Source organism: Calidris pugnax, unplaced genomic scaffold, assembly GCF_001431845.1.
Source record: "Calidris pugnax isolate Ruff unplaced genomic scaffold, ASM143184v1 scaffold13, whole genome shotgun sequence".
In the NCBI taxonomy this organism is placed as follows: domain Eukaryota; kingdom Metazoa; phylum Chordata; class Aves; order Charadriiformes; family Scolopacidae; genus Calidris; species Calidris pugnax.
This window is the reverse complement of record NW_015090810.1, coordinates 13,615,902-13,637,970: the sequence shown is the minus strand read 5'-3', so window position 1 is coordinate 13,637,970 and position 22,069 is coordinate 13,615,902. Positions and strand designations below refer to the sequence as shown.

At 36.5% G+C, this 22,069-nt stretch overlaps 1 protein-coding gene across 1 annotated transcript in view; it reads left to right on the top strand.

Moving 5' to 3' along the window:
* DOK6 (docking protein 6) overlaps window positions 1-22,034 on the top strand; it is a 143,612-nt gene extending 121,578 nt beyond the window's left edge. Inside the window, exon 7 of the mRNA XM_014938635.1 lies at window positions 21,676-22,034. Within this exon, the coding sequence (XP_014794121.1) occupies window positions 21,676-21,815 (140 nt within the window). The 3' untranslated portion in view covers window positions 21,816-22,034. The remainder of the gene's footprint in view (window positions 1-21,675) is intronic.
* The last annotated feature ends 35 nt before the right edge of the window (window positions 22,035-22,069 follow it).

Here is a 22,069-nt window from a genome sequence, read left to right as displayed (position 1 = left end):
CTCCCTAGCTTGTTCCTCATGGGAGGGTAATGTTGATTCCAGCTGATGCTGTTGTTATAAAAGCATGCTTCTGCTCCTACATTAATAATCTGAGCACGTGGTATCTAAGTGAATAAAAAGTGCTCCCTTCCATTCAGTGGGTTGTGTGAAAAAAGTGTAGTTTTTCTCCTCAATTTTTAAAGTGAAGATTCCCACAAAAGTCATCAGTCTGAAATATATCTGCAATAGTTCCTATATGCTGAAAGTCTGAGCAAATAAATGAAAAGTTTGAAAAGAGTTTGAAATTTCAGTTTAGGGACTGAAAGATTATTTTCAAGTCTTCCTGCATTTAAAGAGAGATTCCCTTTAATAGTAGATTTAGTGTGTATTCTTCATTAACATTTGTTTGAGGTTTTCCGAGCTCATAGGGAGAAAACTGGGGAAAAATGAAAGAATTCCTATATGAGCACACAACTGTTTGATACTATCTGTGCTTCTCCTTGCAATACATTGCTTGATTCCTTGCATACATATGACTTGTATGATGTGTCTGAAAAGATGTGCAGTGTTCTGACCCTACATCTTATCTTATGCTCTGCAATATAAGTCGCATGTTAAACTATAATGATTATATTCCTACAGTTGTATATGTAATATAACTGCAATTATTGTTCTGTTTACTGTATATGAGATGAGTTCAGAGTCTGGCCTGCACCCCCTCTGTTGAATAATTGTGGCTAGGCTGCCAAGACCTGACTATATGGCTGATTAGTCAAAGCAAATCACCTTGTCAGTAGCTATCTGTGAAAGTCCATGTGGGTTGTCTGTATGCTTATCTGGTACTAAAATAGAAACAAAATTTTCCTCTTTTTTTTTTCCTTTTTTTTTTTTTTAGAGTGGCTATAAATATCTTTGCTGAGTCTCAAAACAGTGTTGACACTTTTCTTGCTTTTAAAGAAGTACATTTTCAAGTATTTCCAAAATGAAAACATTCTTCATTTCAGAATTTGGTCAAGTACATTTAACAATGATCAGAAACATATGTACATCTTCTTCTTTTTGAGCTGTGATTCATCAAGCTTTAGAGTCATATTAGGCATAAATCTTTTGTAAGACTGAGGAAATCAGAATAAATCAACCAGGGATAAAAGAAAAAGTTCTTTGAATTTCTAGCTATTTCACATGGAAAGATTACAATGTCTCTGTGCTCTTTGATAAGTAAAGGGTTTTTTTTTAATTACGTTTAAACTTTCCAGCTTGCTTTGTTTTCCCTAATAGTTTGCTTTCTTTGACTCTGGAGCCCACATCACTAGGTAGATGGGATAGACAGAGGTGAACTCTAGTGTTAGCCTAAATGTGTCGTCAAATTTTAACTGTTCTCAAGTGGGTTCATCAGTTTGTGGAAATTTAAAATTGTTTCTTTCCTACATTACATATTTCCAAAACTGTAGTTTGGCTCCGATCACAGGATTCAGAGCAAGGACCACTGAGCAGGGGGGAGAAGAGCCTTGTTGGCAGCTTGCATTGAGACTCAAATGACAGGTCACTTCCTTCTCTCCTTGCTTCTTTCCGTCAGTAGTACGGTTATATCCGTACAGAACAAATCGTGCACGTGTAGGTGTCTGTGTTTCAGCCCTTAGAAAATGTGTATTTAGCCCCTGAGTGGATTAATGTCTGGAGAAGTCTTTGATTAATTCTCTGTCACTTTCCACTCTTTTCCAGAAGACTCTAACAGAACTAGTAGGTTCCACAAAGTATTCAAAAAGTACATCTGAAAGGAGAAAAAGCAGCATGTCATGTCTTTAAAATGCATTATGGCTCTTCTGTATACATAAATGACTGTGCATGTACTCAGCCACATATATTTTTGCAGTAGGGAATAAGTAGCTTTTATGGATTGTGCATTAGATCTGCAGTTGGAAATGAGACTTCAGGACTAGATTTCATGAACTCATTTCTTCTCATTACTTGTGTGGATTTTGAGATTTGTTCTTTGGTCTTTCTCAGTGACAGTCAAATAACAGGCTACATCCTGGATCGGCAAGAACCATTTACTCTTTCTTCTTCCTTATTCTTTCTTCTGGACAGAATAGCAGCTGTCGTTATTCTTACTGAAACAGGGCAGAGTGCTTCAAACTACAGGAGTTTCATTCTTACAAAATTCCAGCAACTTCTTCAATGTTGCAAAAGATTTTCACCTAATACAGTCTGCAGCTGAATGAATCACAGCTCAAAGCCAGGTGGCATATGTCTTGTGACTATACACTCCCATAAATACAGTAGAGCAGAAGCCTAAATGGAAACACATCTTTTTGAAACCATCTGTTCTTACAGATACCTGCAGCAATAAGGAAAATAAAGGCTTTAAATGGTGCTATGCTGCTTTAAACCTTAAAGGCATTTCCCGTTGGTCTCTCTTTTATTCCAAGAAGCTTGATTTGTTTCACTTGGAAATACCTTAGGTGCCATGTTTGTTGCTGTTCTGTTTATGAGCTTTGGAGAATCTAAATGTGGATGGTTTACCTATATATGAATATTTATAAAACAGAACCTTTTTTGTGTTGGAAAGTGCTGGGTTGCCCTCTGATGAATGTATTTCGTCTTTGATTTTACATTTTATATTAGCTTACAGGGTGAAACCATTCCCTTAGTGGCTTGTTTGTTTATTTGAGGGAAGCTGTGTGTGATTTGTTCAAAGACATGACTGCAGCGGCTCAGCCACAAAACTGATACTGTTTCACTAGTGCTTATTTATTTAATTGCTTCACATTGCTCTTATGATATCTTGACTGCAAAAATGCTTAGCTGGAACAATGTTCCTAAACTAGGGTATTTAGATCATACTGCTTAATTGATGCAGTCAATAAAATGTTAACACTGGTAAAAAAAGATGTTTCTTACTGGAGTTGAATCTGTTGTTCTGTCAGAGTTGTAGTCTTTTGTGTGTTGCAGCCAGTGGGTGCTGCAAAAAGATTACTATTACAGATTCGTATCCAACAAATCTTCTCATGACTGAAACCTAATTTATAAGATTACAGAGTCTTTGCAAATGCGGTGATCAATGTTTTAATTCCGTTTACAAAATTTCTGTAGTTCCTTGCAGTGGTGTTTGGAGACAGAGATTCCTTTTAAAGTGAAATACAGATTGCAACTCTCCGAAATTCAAGATCTACAGCAGTATATGGAACTGAACCACAGTGGCATAAGCTGTCCCATTCCTGAAAGGCTAACAAAGAGCAGAAGTGACATAGGGAGAAAGGGCAAATAGAACTACAATTTCCAGCCTAGAAGGTCAATGTTAATTCATGGACATCTGTGGTTTATCTGGTTATCTGAAATAGTTAAACTTATATGTTCCATGTACTTGGCAAGCAATTCTGCTTAGGCATCAGAATTTGGGGGACAGGAAAATGGCACAGGTATCCTACCTAATTACCTAACTGGTATGTTTGATCTACCTGGCAGCATAAATTTGTAGGAAGCACGTTAGCTTCCTTTTTCCATCATGCCTTGTTTTCAGCAGAGTGATAGAGCAGAGGAAGGTCGCTGTTGGCCACCCTGGGAAAGGTGCCAGCCCCTGAACCACGAAGAGTAATTGCCCTTTTACTTGAGGCTGGAGGCATGTGCTGGAAGAAAGATCTTTCTGCCCGAGTGTCTTCTCCCAGGGAAAGGAGACATGAAATGTCACACCAATTATCCAAGCAATGAACAGTGTAAGGAAAACTAGCTGCCTTGTGAAGCTGCAACCAGAGCCCCAATTAGTGATTGAAGCTGAGGGGATTTTTATAGTGTTGGCCCAGCATTTGGCTGTCACACTAGCCACAATGCCTCACAGTGTGTGGAACAATCAGGTGAGACCGCAGCAAGATGAGCTGCAAAATGAGGTTGTGAACCTTTGATGGGGGATGGAGGCGGGTAGAGCCTAAATCGACCCTTGCTTTCAAAACCCAAAAGTCATTTCTATGGGTTTTGGGAGCAATCCTCCTGAAGGAAGTGAAATTGCAGGGCTGCAGCTGGTATCTGGAACAGTGATGGAGACCAGAGTGATGCCTGGGTGCTCAAAAAGCTGCGCTCTGCTTCAGTGGTGTGTTACTGGTGGAAGAAAAACAATCCCACTCATCAAGAACATTTCAACCAGAACAGGGATTTGGGCTAGTTATTTCTCAGCAAAACTCAGTCAGCCAAAAAGTACAACAGAACGTGAAATACAATACACTATTGTTTTATCAGGAAATTAAATCTTTTGGGGAAAAAAAGTTTCCACATTTCAGGTGGGACCAGGTCATTCTCCTGCAGATGCTTTATATCCAAATGATACGCTTTTCTGGTGCGTGAGGAAAATTTGCATTGTAATACAGTTAATTAATATTCACAGTTTTCAGCAGGTGTGCTAACTTCTCATGTGACAGTGGGATGTTCTGCTAAGTGCTGTGACATGACAGCAGCTGTGATGAATGGAGCTAAGATACTAAAATCTTTTAGCAGCAATGGTATTCCAGCTGATAAAGCACCAGTTTAAAAAATTGATTTATTTAGAGGTTCTAAGACAGGTAAACAGCTAAAGGAGTCCAGCAAGATACATTATGGGTGATAAAATGCTTCACAGTATGTCACAGCATACTGTACCTCAATATATTTCTCTTCATTTCCCTCAATAATATTTAGTATATGCTCTGTAAAGCATCCTTTTTTATCAAGTCCCTTTTAAATGTATGAGCATTTGAGAAACACATAATAGTGAAAGAGGTTTTTTTACCTGAGATATGATCTGCTTATATAAAATAAAGCCAACTTAGAAATAAATGCTATGAGAAAAAAACAGTGAATGAGTAAAAATTTAAAATATTAAAAGTATTTTTGACTCTTGTTATTAAACTGTATAATCTGTAATCATAGAATCATAAAAGGGTTAGAGTTGGAACCTTGAAGACCATCTAGTTCCAACCCCCCTGCCATGGGCAGGGACACCTCCCACCAGAGCAGGTTGCTCAAAGCCCCATCCAGCCTGGCCTTGAACACTTCCAGGGATGGGGCATCCACAACTTCTCTGGGCAACCTGTTCCAGTGTCTCACCACCCTCACAGTAAAGAATTTCTTCCTGATATCTGATCGAAACGTACCGTCTTTCAGTTTAAAATCATTGCCCCTCGTCCTATCACCATACTCCCTGATAAAGAGTCCCTGCCCTTCTTTCCATGCTTAACAGAAAAATTTTATGCATGATATTGCTGATTAAGCTAAGAAACAATTTATGGAAATAGGGGATGCATGAATCCTTAGGAAAATTCAGTTATATCTGATCATCCAGGAGAATTAGTTTTCCATCGTCTATTGCTAGACAATATTTGAATGATTTGGGAATATTTGTGTGGGAAAATGAAAATAGTATTTTATTTAATATAAAGTAAATAAATCGATAACATTTTAATATTAAAATTATTATTTATCCAAATTTTTAAAAGTCAGTCTCTGTCAATTATCATTGCCCAATTTATCAGTTCTTATTCAATCAAGCTGAACATAAGACAAGTGGCATAATGCCAGTTGAACTAAAGAGTATGTTTGAATTCTGATAAGTCTAAGAATTTAAAAGATTTCTCAAAGATAAGCAAAGAAATATGTATTCTTGCCAAAAGGGAGTTATTCTATTTCGTGAAACTGCTGAATAAATAAATATTTTGTCATCTAAAATGAACAGTAATTAATATTTAAACTATTTGTAAAAAGACTAACATCTAGAAATCATTTGGGGGGTTGTTTGTTTTTCTTTTTTTTTTAATAAAAAAGACTTCCTAACAATACCTAGTATTAAATGTTGCATATAATTAGAGAAATAATTAAAATAGCAGACTTGAGACAGACAAAGGGAACAAACTGCAAATAAAAACTTTATATCAGCCAGCAGTATTTGAAAAAATTGTCACCAAGTCCCCTTGTCTTTTGCATATGCACGTTTACTATCATTTAGAGACAAGCCCTACTGTAATAGCTCTGCTTTCTAGTCATTTCTAGTGAGGCAGGAGCTGGGTGCAGTAGAAGATGATACTAATGGAGGAAAATAAGAAAACCTTCTATTTGAAGAGGTATCCTCCATTTTGCTAAAAAGGACTGTACTCCATCCCTGTGCCTTACCTTTGGGCATCAAGGAGTAAAGCAGGCAGCAGAGCGATCACTGTTACTACAGACTACTAAGTGTTTTATCTTCTGTATGGTGTTCTAGGCAGAAAAATTAGAAACCTGGAAACCTTCCAGTCCTATTCCTATTACATCACAGGTGGGCTGAGGGAGGGACAGGTCTTCTTAGTGGTTTGATATTGCTCACAATTTGAAATTATTCTCAACGTTTTCGTAGCTTCTGTTTGACAAATTAAATATATATATTAGGGGTTTTTTAGGCAAAATTAGGGTATTAAAAGAAATTAAAAGGATAGATTTCGTGCAAAATCATGCCAGTGTCTAGTGTAGATGTAGTCTCTGATCAAGGAGTGATACCAATTGAACCAAAAATCTATTTTGAGGGAGGAAATGCTTTCTGTCACATAGTACCTCTGTTCTTAGATTTAGTGGAGTGGTTTTGCCTCCATTATTTAATTCAAAGTTAAAATATGAATATACTACTTCCTTTTCCTTCACCCCAGTTCTTGCAAAGGTGCAAGTACACAAAAAGAAAAAAGCGTGTGCTGTAGAACTCTTTCTTTACTTTTGAATTTCTTTTTTTATTTTTCAAATTAGATTACTTTGCTTTTGAAGGAAAAGTAATTCAAGATATTGTGACACATCTCTGCTGCTTTTTCAAGGCAATTGATTTTTAAAATGAAGAATAGTAGCTAGCTGGCAGAAACAGTAACAGTACATTTTTCAGTGTTCTCCTTGCTGCTACTGCTTCCTTATTTTTCCATTTTAAAGTAGCAGTTTAGTGGTAATAGGGTAGTTTTGTAACACATCATGGCAGTCCAGTTGCCTGTTTCGTTGCTACTTAGCCATTCTACCAAAGACTTAAAAATTGGATCTCCCCTTGCTCATTGCCCTCTACTGAAATCCCTGGGTATCTTCTAAAAAACATATTTATAGGAGCAAAACATATGGTCTCAAAGCCTTCAGCAGCAGGTCTGAATGTCTTCTAAAATTCAGATAGCTCCCCAGTTGTCTTTTGAATTCAGTTCCTGATTGTCCGCTAACACAAATGGACAGACTGATTCTGTGTCCCAGAAAAGTTCCTTTTTAGCATATGATTGTTCTCATGAAGCTCTTTAAAAAGGCTGAAATGTTTGTTTTGTTTTGTTTTGCCTTTCAAAGTGGATTTATGCAGCCAGGGATTGTTAAGCTGAGTATTCACTGGCTGACATTTTGCGCTAGCACATCAGTTTCTGAGCTATTTTAGAGGCTTCTATACCCGTTCTTGTGTTTCATTGAATATCAATCGTAAAGAAACAAAAGTGGAAGCAACTAACTGTTACCTGGGTCTCATTCTCACACTTATGAAGAAAAACATAAAATCTTAAAAGAATGCTAAGGTCTCATCTTGTGAGAGACAAAGGTCCCCAAGAAAGATATGCCTTCCTCTGTGCCTTAGTAGTGCTCATGTCTGCAGCTGCAAGACTATATAAAGAAAATTATTTCAACCACAAGTTCTAGATATGGGATGTAAATATGGTGATTTTATGATGCAGAATCAATGTCCTGAGTAATCAGGATGGTGCAGTTATCACTGATGTGAGCTGTAACATAAAAGATTTTATTTCTTGTTCTTCTTTTGGTATAAATTATTCATGTTTTGTTGTTAATAGCATACCTGTTCCATGAGAATTATCTCATACCTCAGATTGAGGACACAGCTAAGAATTTCTCAGTACTGCTTTATTCTGTTTAACAAGCAATAAGTAAAATTCCTCACAATTACTGGTTTTTGATCATTATTTCTCCAGGGAGGAGGAGGCTGTAAAGAGAGAAATTGAAAATAACTGGAAAAAGCCATTTGCTTTCTTCTTTATTTTAGGAAATTGCTTAGTTGGGTATTTTTAGTTATTTTTTCCCCTTAAAATTGTCCTCAGTATGCTCTTAAAACAGAGGATATATATGTTTAATTTTAGTTTGGCTTTACTCTTGCATCCTGGAGCCAGTACCTTATACAGCACAGTTTTGCAAGCTGCCATTTTGCCTTAACGTAAAAGTATGTCATCATGTTTCATCAGATATGGAACCTTCAGAGCAATTTCTGCTAAATTTATACTTTAACTTCCTTTTAAATCTCAGCTGATTTCCAGCTCTTTAAATTCCCATTTTGCCCTGCTGGAAAGCTACTTGTACTATGTTATTTATTTCCCTCTTTTTAGAGCTGTACTAATAAACTAAAATTTATGTGCAAGTTAATAATTTTTCCAGTGTTCATGAAGAAGTGATGCCACAATTCAAGAATACCATCTCACATTGTATACGTCTACATTATATGCTGCTCTGGTGTAATAGGCACTGCGAGTAGAAGTAGCACAGAAAGCAGCAAGCCATGGTGGCAGAAGCAAAGCTGGTTTTAGTTTCTTTTGTGTCCTAGTGTATTCTGAGCAGCGACACACAAAAGGCTGCTCTGAATTCCACCTGCCTCTGTGTGGCTGCCGATAGCTGAAAATGACTGGAGCGCTGGGTGGTCTAACCATAAGCAAGAAATTCCCCAGATTTCATTCAGAAATTATGAAGTGGGTCCTTTATGCTGCTTTTCTTTTCCTTCTACTGCTGATGGCTCCATGCCATCCATCTTGCTCTTAGCTAAACTGCTACCCAACACCGGTATCTTTAACATTCAGCTATCCCGTGAGCTTCATCTTTTTTCACCTCAACATCTGTTATCTGTACACTACAACTACAGACACTCATAATGAGTTTAACTTCTGCAATATAGCTCTTTCCAGTCAAAGCCAACAGCAAAATCGCCATCAGAAAAATGCCTTGCTTTAATTTAAGACACTCTTTTCTCAAAACGTCTGTATGATGTATAATTACTCTGTACATTTCATGTTCTGAATCTCATTGCTGGTTATTGCCTTGTGCTATGCACTTTTTTTTTTTTTTTTTTTTTTTTTTTTTTTTCACTTTGTAGCTTGCTTTAGTAACACTTAACTCATAGGCAGTGAGAGACGGTGGAATGTAGGTGCCTTAAGAGATGATAGTTCTCTACCCCTTCCTGCTTTCAGCAGATCGGCCAATTGATTTGCCGGAATGCACCGGGGTTTGTCAGGACTCTCTTCCCAGCAGCTGGGATTAAGGGAAGCTGTTACAGCGACTGCTGCTGCGCTGCTCTTACTGCTCCTGTGATTTGAGTGGCCAAAAAGGAATGCCAGCAAAAAAAAAAAAAAAGAAACTAGCCTCAGAGAGATGAGGAACAGAAGAGGCAAAACACAGGACAGGATATTTACAGGTTTAATAACAAATGTGGTTGGTAATTCCAGCGTGTTTTATTTTTATCATTGGGTTTGATATCCTATTTATTTATTTACTTGCTTATTTGGATGGGGGAAGGAAATAAGTGCTTTGGCTTAATCTGTTTCTTCTGTCATCCAAGAGAGTAAAGAAAATGGGACTCCTCCCATCTGCAGGCACAAGCAGATCAGACATTTCGACTCACCTCTTGTAGATTTACCTCTGCTCATTTCCTCTAACTTTACACAAGTCTGATGCAAATGACACAGCTTGCTCCCACTGAATCACAGTGAATTCCCTTTCAGGGGAAAAATACGAAAGAACATCACTTGCATCCCTCAGTGAATTACAGCCATTGTTTTTTATTTCCTAGTGGGTAATTGAAGGCTTTTACAGCTAGAAGAAATTATTTATAGAGTCGTGAAAAGTGGATTAACTTTCCTGAGTGCTTCATTGATGTTTTAGGCATCTACTTTATTCCAATTAAACTTATATAATCTAAAATCAATGAACTTCTTTATTTTAGAGAATAAATTATAGAGGAAAATAATTTGTTTAGCCTCTGTGAACTACCTTATTTCCACATATTTTATATATGTAATCTCTGCAAGGAACAAAAGAATTCAAAGTGTTATTAAGCTCAATATAGACAGAAACCTTTCCTTTGTTCCCAGCACCTTCAGTGGCTGCACAGAAGTGAAGCTTTGGGAAGGAAACTAGGAAATTTCCTGCTGTGGTAGACATGCATCCATCTAATAAACCGTTCTGCCTCTTACAATGGCTTCTACTAAATGCTTCAGAAGGAGGCATGGAAATGTACACAAGATCTTAGGTATCTGTCCCCAAAATTAGGTTTATACAGCTTCCTAATGGTTAGAGAATTTCTCAGACTCAAAATGCACCTTAATTATCTATCATAAAATCAATTTCTGTCTTTATGTTTCCCATCTGAAAATTACAGAATTTGATTTCCAATTCAGATCAATAAATGTCGATTTATCTCAAGAGAATACTTGGCTAACTAAAGACAAGTAAGTGGAGTGTTTAATGATCATAACTAAAATCAGTTTTAAGATCTTCAGTTAAATACCACTGACTGGAAATGGTCATTGTTACTAAGTCAGCAACTGACATCAAGTCTGTTGAGCCAGCTCAAGATGGGATCTGCTAAGATACTTATTGCAAGCTTGCTGAAGTTACATCGGGTTTGCCATATGGATCTCAAATTCTCCTATTAAAAATGAATTTTTATGCTATGTAACTTGTCTATGTGTTTGAGCCCTGAGATACTTTAAATAGGCATGGGGTTTTATTTCGGTTGTGGTGAATCATGCCTGGGTTATCCTGAATAAACAGCTAAATGCAAGAAATCTGAACTTAATCATGTAAAAATAAAGGAAGCATTAAGTTGTTATTCTTCAGAAAATATTCAAGAAACCTTCGTGAGGCAGATGGAATAATGATTGAGAAATATCCAAAACATAAATTAAAAATTTAGCAATATAAAGAGTCCTAGTTTCTTCTAATCAGTCTTTTCAATCTCAGCTTGTTTCCTCTCTGAAATATAAAATAAACCCAAAATCTTAAATTACAATAGCGTATTGGTAGCCTGCAAAATTTCTCATCAGAAAAACATTAATTACTTTTTCTGCTACAGTTTTAAAACTTGGACTTACAAACAGACATTAAACAGGTAATGATATTATCATTTAAACTGAAAGATTCTCTCTTGCTTGTACAACCTGATTTGGTTTACTGCTTCTTTTCAAAACTCTCTGCTAGTTTTCTACTTCCAGAAATGTATAAGAGGAGTTTTTGCTGCAAAGATGATAGCAGGAAGAGGGGGAGTTTTTAATACACTTTTTCTATAATTCCACTATGACAGGAAAGCATATCTCTATGATACTTTTCTGTCTTTACAATTAGCTATCATGCATTCATTGGGTTAGCACCAGTGATGCATTTAGTCTAAGAAACATCTGTAATTTACAAAAGTGTTTAGTGACTGCATGTCATTCAGGAGATTGTCTTTGTTATTTTAGTGGGAAAGTATCAAAGCATTCCAAAATTCATAGTTACAGTTTTTCAGTAATTTCAAATAATCTTTTAAAATAGTTATAAGCAGGCATAATAAAAGGTGAAGCTTATTTTAAAGTCAAGCAACCTTACATTTTCGATAATATGCTTCAAGTCTCAAGTCTTACTAAGTTTAGGAGAAGCCTATAATTTCAAGTTGTTATTTTAAACGTTGGTCTTTCTTATTTAGAACTGCTGGAGAGGTGTATCTTCCTGTTTTCAAGTATTTGAGGAAGTTTCTTAATTTTTGCCAGAGAATCAAATCATTAGTATCAGCTAATGCAATATTTTCACTTTTATATGGCATCTACTGTTACTATCTCATTGTAGCTTAAAATAATATTAAGGCCCTCTAAAGAATATTTCCAAGGACTATTTCATAGAAAGCTACTTCATAGAAAGCTTAAATCTGAATAACAAATGTTTTAATAAATGCTTTCAATGGATGGGTAAAAAATAGAACAGATTCTGAAAGGTTCTAAAAACTGTGTTTCATCCCTGCCTATATTAATGTGAGTTCTATTATCTTTTCTGAGGTTTGTTCATTGGTGACAGGAAAAAATGCAAAAAATCACAGAAAATCTTTATTTGATTGAAGTAACTCATTTTATATAATTGGGAACTACATTTTTAACTCCCACAAACCACCCACCTCTTCCCCTTCCCAGAAAAATACACATAAGCAAGACTAATTCCCTATTTTACACCATAAATATAATGGTCCTTGAATGAAAGACTTTTTAGCTGAGTCCAAGGATTCTTTCTGGTTTTGGAGCACATTACCTATAATTTGAACAACATTTCGTCCTTTAATTCCTATGGGGAAATGTAGTAATGGGATGACTCTGAGTTCTGTAAGAGAGATACAAGAATCAAGATCAAAACAGAGGACGACTTTTGCTGGTTTGAGCACTAGCAGAGCTCAAATGGGACTGAGACTGCAGTGCAAGTTTTCTGATGTAATCTAAGACACAGCTGATGCTAAAATGAGTGGCCCAATTATACCTCATAATGATTTTCAACAGCCAGGCATTCCTACCTTTACTTTGGACAGCCCAGAAGTGGAGCACATCTGGCTCCAGAGTGAAAACCAATCAGGCATAAAACATGTTTTGGATTTGGGTTTGGTTTTTTGGTTGGTTGGTTGGTTTTGGTAAGAGTTAGTTTTGTTACCCTTTATCTCCCTATTTCCCTGGCTTTTCGGATGTCCAAAGTGCCAAAGGAAAGGCTCAGCTGTATCACCACACAGACCCTGAATGTCTTAGACTTTATATTTTTTATGTGTTTAGTTATCACATTATACTCACTTGATAAAATTATCTTTTAAAATTAACATTTATAGAATAGGTATCCAATTGGGGTGGTATAAATCATAAATCCCTTGTCCCCATCTTTTCCTATGTCAAGAAATGTAAACTATACCACCTGAATATTTTTTCTTTTTATTTTTTTTCCAATCAAAGCTGTATTTTACTCACATAAAAATGTGGTGAAAAACATATTCCCTCCATCCTGTCAGATAAAATTTGCTGTCTGGCTTCAGACCTCAAGTGCTGAGTTTCATTTTATGGCAATTTTTTTATAGGCTAGTTCTAAATCTTTTTGAATGGAGTGTTTATAATGAAAATACTACCAGGCCAGGAAATATTGACCACACTAAAGATCAGCAGAATTATAACAGCAACAAGATTGAACAGCACTGATCAATCAGCCTCCAGTAGCATCCCATTTTCAAAGTCAGTACACTATCTCCACTATATACAGTTTTTGTCAATGTAAGTAGTTTTTTCCTTCATTTGGCTTTAGATACTCTACTATGAAATTAGACATTCACTATTTCACTTCACCTCTGTAGTATCAGTAGAATTGCATGAGGTCTGTATAGTGTTTTGTGGAATAGTGTATCCAAGGAGAAACGTCAACATGATTTGAAATGCAATAAATATTTAACAGTGAGATATTCTTTATCATCAAAGTGATATGCAATGTATAAATTTGCATTTTTGCATTGAATTTTTTAGTAAGGTGGTTCATGCTAAATCAGTAACAGGTTTAGGCCTTTATTTTTTCTTAACAAGCTATCTGATAAGACCTGTGTCTTGACTGCACATTTAGTTTGGCTGTGATAAAAATGCAACAAAAACATTTTGAGGAAGGGAAAAGGGAACTGTGAGCTAATAAGTTGGTAAACCAAGATTATATCACTGCATACATAGCCGCCTATTTTAAATTACTCTGGTAGATGTAATTTTCGAGGATGTAAAATAAAATTATACTAGAAATCTATTTATGCACGGAGATCAACAATCAGTTGACTCTCATAATGACTTGCTGCTCTACTCAGGCATCACAAGCAAAAGATGACAGCATAGTGGGTAGCTTTACCTACTTAAATACAGCAGAAAATCATTATTTGGTACAATGTAACTGACTACACACAATTTTATCTATTTTTCACATTTGTTTCTTTCTTGACTACCTTTATATTCTTCCAATTTGTCAGTTATTCCAGGACCAGGGTAATTTTTCTGTGTGTCCTTTTCTTCATTTGTTATGTCACCATAAGGCAAAGTACTGCCAAAACTGAAATAATATTCTTACTGCTGCTTTCCTTAGCTGTTTTCTCTTCCTCCTACATTAGCCTTGCCCAATGCACTTAGGATTAGAGCATTGTTTTCTTCTTATTTCTTGCATTTTGCCATCATCTTATCATATGTCATCATTCTCATCCAATTCAAATGTTCCTTGAAGTGAAAGAAATCATCACTTGCACTTCTGCCATTTTCTTTCCTTAGTATTAGTAACACAGAATGTCTCAGTTTCGTGAAGTTTCTGTTTTAAAAGGCCATTAGGTTTAGAGCTTGACCAGGAAAATGAAACTTCCAGCATTTAGCATAAAAATGCTTAGTCTCTGTTTACTTCTGTGGTCAATGAAATAATTTAACTTTACTTTGGACAGGCATGACGTTCAGAAACAGAGTTATTATTCTGATAATAAACCTCACTTATAGAACTTACATGGAAGTGTTTTATGTTGGCTTCTGGTTCACTAAGGCTGTGGTTAAAAGGATAAATTAGTCTGGGGATGCTAGACACATTGTATACTCAGCCTTTTCAGGTAATTCTGTTAGGGCACTCATTCAAGATTTAGAGTCTTAAGTAACTTGTTGATCATTTTGGCACATTTCCTCTCAAAGACTTTTCTTCAAGGTTGTGATGCCTATATCTTTCATTATAAAACAAAGCCTTTGACCATAGCCACTCCTCTAACACACACAAATTGTATCACCTGTTTAACAATTCAGAGAAAGCTATTCAGAGAAAACTCTCCTAATAGGGTTCCAGTCAGGAAGAACAGCTGAATGTTTTCTTTACCTGATTGAAAACAAGGCAGCTTGTTTTCTCTCACAAAGCAAAATAGCTGAAAATAAAGTATTGCATCATATCACAGAATAGTTTGTGTTGGAAAATGGCTCTGGAATTGATTTATTTCAACTGCTTGCTCAATGCAAAGCCAGTGTAGCTCAGGGTTCCCTGATAAATACTTTAAAATCAATAAACTTAAATTTTAAAGTATCACTGCAGAAAATGTCACTTCTGCAGAATCTGTGAAACCAAGCTCGGAAACCCTTCTTTCTGAGAGTTTTCATCTGGAAAATTCTGTTTGTTTTGAAGCAAAGTTGGATCTTAGCCTAATTTTGTGTTAAGTGAGAACATGATTATGCCTCCTTCAACTGTGTTGGCATAGTGAAGGAGCTGGACTGAGAACAGAGAGAGAGAGAGGAGGCTGGTTTCACATTGCAAAGTTAGCACAAGTGTAAAAAGCTGTAAAGATTAAATCAATTAATCTCTGTGAGGACCACTGCAGTCTGTGTATGGAAGACAATATAAGAAATTTAAGTGCAAGCTTACTGTCTTCATCTGTGTGTTGGCTCAGAGTACAGGACTGAAAAAAATTGCCACTCAGGTCAGATACTTTCTTTTCTTTAATCTCCCTGTAGTTCAGGCATGCAGACATACAATTATGTGTTACAAATAGAAGAGCACAAGTCAAAGAGACGTAATGTGTAAAATAGATTACTTTTCCCAAATATGTGTCATATTTTGGCTGCAGGAATGGGGGCAGAAAGGGGAAAGATTATTGGGTAATGTGAGATGTATACAAGTAACTTTCTTTTCCATCTCCTAAGTGGACATTAGGTAGCCAGTGTTTATGTATGTCTCCTCTCTTTATAAACACACAGCAGCATAAAAAGCTGGTACTAAGGATAAAAAGAACTAGAAAAAAATGCTAATGAACAAAGAATAATGAATTAAAATTAGAGGGCAAGGTAAAACCTATTCGTCTTTGAGAAAGATGCAGTTGGTGTTCTCATATGTCTACCACAGGAGTTGCATCAGCTTATGATAGCTTAAGTAGGTAATACACAGTTTGAATGCAATAGGAGACCAAGTATTTGGAAACACACAACCACAATTAAACCAACCTGACCTTTAGTCAATACATTAGTTTTAGTTATGTGACTCAAGACACCACTTTTATACACTTGCTATTTTAGATAAGGCGACAGATTAAATAATTCTTATTTTTTCTGTTCATAATGTTTACAAGTAATTCATATTATTCATAGGTGTTGAAACAATTATCACTGTTGCAAAGCCTTAAGGACATGTATTTGCTTTATTTCAAAATAACAACATGTAAATGTACTCTTCATAAAACCCCAGCATTCTTGTGCCAATATTGGAAGGTTGAAAGCCTTGTCCTTAACACCTAAAAATTTGACATATTGTAAACTTACTGATTTTAAAATGCCAGTCGTGCAAACTTCTCTGCACATGTAAAATTTCTTCTTTTTTAGAGGAAGACTCAATGACAATGCCAAAAGCTTTTAAGATAAATAATAGTCTTCCAACTATGGAAATATACACTTATTGTATACACTGTAACAAATATATTCTACTAAGATACTTACTAATCCTAATGATGGCAAAAAAAGAATATCAATTTCATTTCAAATTCTAAAGAAAATTAAAATGCTATTTAATTAAGAATAAAAGGGAAATATTTTAATATATTGGGGGAGTGTTAAATTCACTCTCATAATATATTTCCTCTGTGGTTTATGATCAAATTAAATTATTTTTGTTCAAAAATATTTCTAATAAAAAGCTATACTATTTTCTTAGAAATCTGCCTTAAAAATTACGTAATTCTGTATTCATTTTCCCCTCAGAATGATAGATATTTGATGAAACGAAATCCAGAATTATTTTAAAAATATAAAAGTTGGAGCCCAGCTGTGGTCCCTGGAGTTTTAATTCTGACTGTAGTTAAATTCAAAGGAAAATTTGTATTTCTTTATATGGAATTGAAACAGACCCACAGTTTCACTTTCAATAAGTATATGGAAATCAATATGCTGTAAAGTAGTTTATGCTATTTTTCCATTTCCATCTGCTCCCTTCCATTGCATCTTTTTGTGAGTGACAGCATAATAATTGCTGTACCAATTAATACCCTTCCAATCCAACTGCATCGTTACTGCAAAATAAATGTTTTGCTTTGTAGCAGTTTGTCCTGCTATGAAACTTTGCTTTAGTTATTCCAATCATCTAACAGCAGAAAAGGAAAAGCTGCTTTGTCATCAATAGCTCAATAGAAGACACTGTATACTCAATACAGAGACTTGGCAGAATTTTAATCAGTATCAATTTATAAATAGGATAACAGCAATCATTTATTTTCTGCCTTAAATGAAAGTATCCTTTTTGATGCAATAATAGCCACTTAACTGATTTGAGATTGTAGTAGGGTTTTTTTGAGGAACAATTTCTTTATCCAGAATAAAATGTGGAGTCTCTTTCTTTGCAACAAAAGCTCTTAGAGGATAAAAGCTTCCATCTGACATAAGCAGTCATAATAATTTAGTTTCTTGCAGTAAGTGTTTCATTTTCCCTAGTGGGCTTTCAGTGCATAACTACAGTGCCTTTCCCAGTTTGTCCTGTGTCTTAACAAAAATTCTTCAAAGAACATCCGAGGTTGAAACATCTCAAGACAGGCTTCTCCACCAAACCATATCCTCAGTACAATCTGCAGGCTTCCTCTGGTATGAATAGGAGGTTTCAGTGCTGTTGGGGAAAGTCCTTAGAGGACATAAATCTAGATTAAAGGCTGGTACTAGTTTTCTGAACTTTTCTGGCTGAAGGGCTGCATTTATTGTCTGGTGAGAATTGTGTTAGGAAACAAAATACAACTAACTCCTTACTGACATTTCATGCCTGAAACATCTGTTAGCTAATTGGGTTTTTTTCCACCTCCTTGCACCATCCTTTGTGGATAAAACCTCATTGTCTCTGTTTCACTGGTTTCCAGACTGTTCTGTTTATTGTGAACAACAGAATTTTCAGATGAATATTTCTGAAAAGAAAAGATTGCTTTACAGTGCAACAAGTGATTGAGTTTATTTGCTATTATCTTGCACTCATTGACTCATAGAAATTTCTTTTGAACAACCATGTTTTTCTATAACATTTATAGAAACATCTATAGCAGTCAGAGCTCTTGTCCTTATGAAGTCTCATAACATTCACAAGTAAAAATATATAAAACATAATACTAATAAAGATATCCAATTGGCTTTAATTTAATGACTACAATTTTGTGCTCATGATCTTGCAAATGGAAATGACGAATTTTATTTTCAAAAATAAAGTTTATTATTATTACCTATAAAAGTAGAACTGCATTAGAAGAACATCATTTTGTTTGTAAAGTCATCCATTCAGAGGTTAAGAAATCCCAGATGAAAGCTTGCTGTGCAGCTGCAAAACTCTGCTTCTGTATTTTTGCTAATGACTATCTAATATGAGGCACTTAAAAGGCATGTAACAGAAGCTGAAACACAGGAGTCTCTGGTTCTATTAATTTTTAATCATTGTACTGCAAAAAATATGCACTTATATTAGATCTTGTGCTAGAAAAGCTTAGTCACAGGGCTTCAAAAGTGATGCTGCATCAGAGAAGTGAGGAGTCCAGTAACGAGAGCGTTCACCTGCATTTGGTTGCGTGTTGCTCACGGGTCATCATTCCCCAAACAAACTATCTGACACCAAAGGCAGTCTGAGAAAAATCCTGCCATCTCTTACCCTTGGCTGCTTGTTCCTGCTCCTCAGCTGTGCCAGTACAACGATTTGTAGGGCTCTTGCAAACCAGATGACCAAAGTGCTTCAGTCTACAAAGCAGCCTTTCAGTCACAACGGCACAACTGAGGGACAGTGAACAGCAGTACCGGCAGAGAGGAGAAAGGGAACATTTTCAGCTGATTTTTCCATTACAGAAAGTATAATGTTGAACCTTACCCACAGGCAGAGGGGAATTTTAACACGGGACTTGTACATCACAGATGAGTACTCTAACCAAAGAATATCAAATGAGAGAGTCCCTTGAATTCTGGTGTTGGAAAAGAAAAGCATGACCATGTTTTTAAATTTAGAATAGAAAAAGGGCTGGCCCCTGCCTCCTGGTTAAGAATTTGAATTCTGAAGCCAAAACAGAGAGACATCTCCCAAGAAGCAGCAGTAAGGGAGCTTTTAAAGCCTAACCCTGGTTCTCTCTTTTTTTTTTTTTTTTTTTTTCATTTTAAATTCCTGGGGCACCAATTACCAACACACAGAAGGGAACGCTGCATTTTGCTGCTCAGCTGTGCCAATGTTTGAAAATTGTCTGGATCTGAGAATCCACATTTTCCCCGCGTTAGTCATTGTGAGTACAAACAGGGCTTTTTTTTTTTTTTTTTTCCTTCTTTTTTTTCTTTTCATTTAGCTGAGCACTGCAAGTTTTCTCTTAGAAGTTGTGATCAATCTACTTATATGTACATCAGTCATTACTGTTACTAGGAAACCATTGGTTTTTTCCTCTAAAGATTTGTTGTAAATAAGCACCATGTCATGAAATAAGATCCTTCTGTATACTGCCTCTGCTTCCAACATAATTAAGATCAGGAAAAATCTAATTTTGGTGTAATTTGCCAGGTTACATTAAATTATCTTGATGAATCATTCATACCTAATTGCTTTGGACTACGGCTTCATTGCATTCTGTGATCCTGAGAGTAAATTTAAATAAAGGTTGAAGTAGGCTGAATACCTTTCCAAGGTCCTGTCCTGGAACAGAAAAAACCCAAAACATTTCATATGTAAGCCACAGGGAAAAGGTCATGAGGTATGTATTAGTCAAATTCCTTTTATGCTGACTTCAGAAGAACTGGAGAGAGAGTTTTGTATTCTTGAAAACAGCTGTGGTACGAAAGAGCTGCAAAATCCACAAACAGCATTCTTCTTCTCTCTTAAACTTTTCAGGCTCAAATATGACACAAAAAATACTATTAAAGCAGGAAGCTTAGAAAACTGTGGAGCTTAAATTCTTTACTGTAAAAACTTTATCTTTAGTTTCAAAATCCTTACTACTGACATAAAGTGTATTGTAGAGATGCTGCAGTACCTAAGGCTCCATATGTCAGCTGTACAAATAGTAAAATAATATTTAGTAGGAATGCAAATTTAAAAAAAGCAATTATCATTTAGAATTTCCAGTATGAGATAGACCAAACTAAAATAAAAAAAAACCAAAAACAAAACCAAAAAACAACAAAACCCTAAATTTTGGAAATGTACTACTTAAAGTCTTAAGCCAACTGGAACTGTTGGACTATTTCATTATTTTGCCACCATTACTTTTGATTCATTTTATTTAAATATATTAACATAGTTTATTTTTTTAAAGAAATTAATTTGAAAGTAAGTATGTTGCATAGAGGCATTCTTTCCTAAACTCACAAATTCTCTATTACCCAGAGCTTTCTCATTTCATTTGAACTGGTCCTCTATTTTATTATTATTTCCATAGATTTATGTCATTCTCTTCAGCATGAGCCTCGACCAGGTGTCTTAGAGTCTTTGGTTGCATTAAGTGTGTCTTTTAATCTTTTGGATCTGAGATTCTCTCTGACTACATATCCTAGTAGTCAGGGAAGAAGTCACTTATCCTCATTAACTCCTTTGGTTACAGAATGGCTAAAATCATAGCATCTACAAATTTTCTTTTAAAGAACAATAAAGGATGTGCTAGCAGCTGAGGAACATATCCAGGAAATGGAAGACCTGAATTTAATTTCCTTTCTAACCTTAATAGGTTCAAATTCATCTTCTGTGTTTTAAGACACTGCCTTGATACCTTGACTACAAATTAGTTTTGTAGGAGCAATCTTCCTCACTGTATTGAAGCTGCAGTATTCTACAGAAATGAATTCAAAATTAATTATATGAGATATAACAAATAGGCCTGAGTTTAGGGTACTCTCTTGATTTTTTTCTCTCTTGGTCCCAGTATTGCTCTGATAGCTCACATTCAAGGGGATCACAATTTTTTTCATGAAGCAGTCAGTAACATTTTGTAGCCAAACTTTTCCTATTCGAAAGACAGTGAGTACCTGAAGCAACATTTGTGTGACAAATCCCTTTGAAACCACTGGCATTACTTCTACCGCTTAAGCAGTGCTTCTGATAAGTGCGCTAGTTCTTCATCAGCTCTAAGCTAAGTGGTTTCCAGCGATAGGACAAGGGGCAACGGGCACAAGCCGCAACATAGGAAGTTCCATTCAAATACGAGGAAAAACTGCTTTAGGGTGAGGGTGACAGAGCACTGGAACAGGCTGCCCAGGGAGGTCGTGGAGTCCCCTTCTCTGGAGTTTTCAAGACCCGCCTTGATGCAGTCCTGAGTAATGTGCTCTGGGCAACCCTGCTTTGGCAGGGGAGTTGGACTAGATGGTCTCTAGAGGTCCCTTCCAACTCTGACAATTCTGTGATCCGTGATTCCATGAACTAACAAATATAACTGAGATTTATAGGGTAGGAAATATATAGATATGATATTCTAAAATTTTAAAAAAAAAAAAAAAAAGAAAAGAAAATTCTGACTCTAAATAATACCTGAGTTGTGTTTGGGACCTTCTGCCTCCGCTGGGCATCCATCTCTTGCTCCTTCCTCAGGCACAGGCAAAACCATCCTCTGCAGCCCCAGCAGGGCACCACGGGACATTACAAAGCCCATCAGAGCCCACATCCATGGCGAAAGTCCTGGAGTATATTAAAATTTATTAGATTAAAGCCCAGTTAACACCTTTTGTGTCCTTGTCCTTGCCCCTGCAGGTCACAGCCTCGGCTCAGCGAAGGTGTCCCGGGCGCAGACGTTTCCCAGCTACCCCTCGGAGCAGGGCGAGGAGCACCAGCAGTCCCTCTCGCTGGCCAGCAGCTACGCCTTCAGCTACGGCTCGGGCCTGGTGCAATGACAGCCGGGGGCGGCCGGCCGAGAGAAGAGAGACAGTCAAGCCTGGAGCCTGCTGCCAGGGCCGGGGAGCCAACCGGCCCCCTCCGCACCCACCATTCGCCGTGAAAACTGATGCCTACCAGCTCCAGCCAGGTCACCGCCGAGGCGGAAACCTGGAGAGGTGGCTTCCCCGAAGCAGAGGCTAAGTCTTTATTTATTTATTTTGCCGTTCCTTTTGTTGATAAGTTCGGAAAGGAGGGGGGTTTGGGGGTGGGT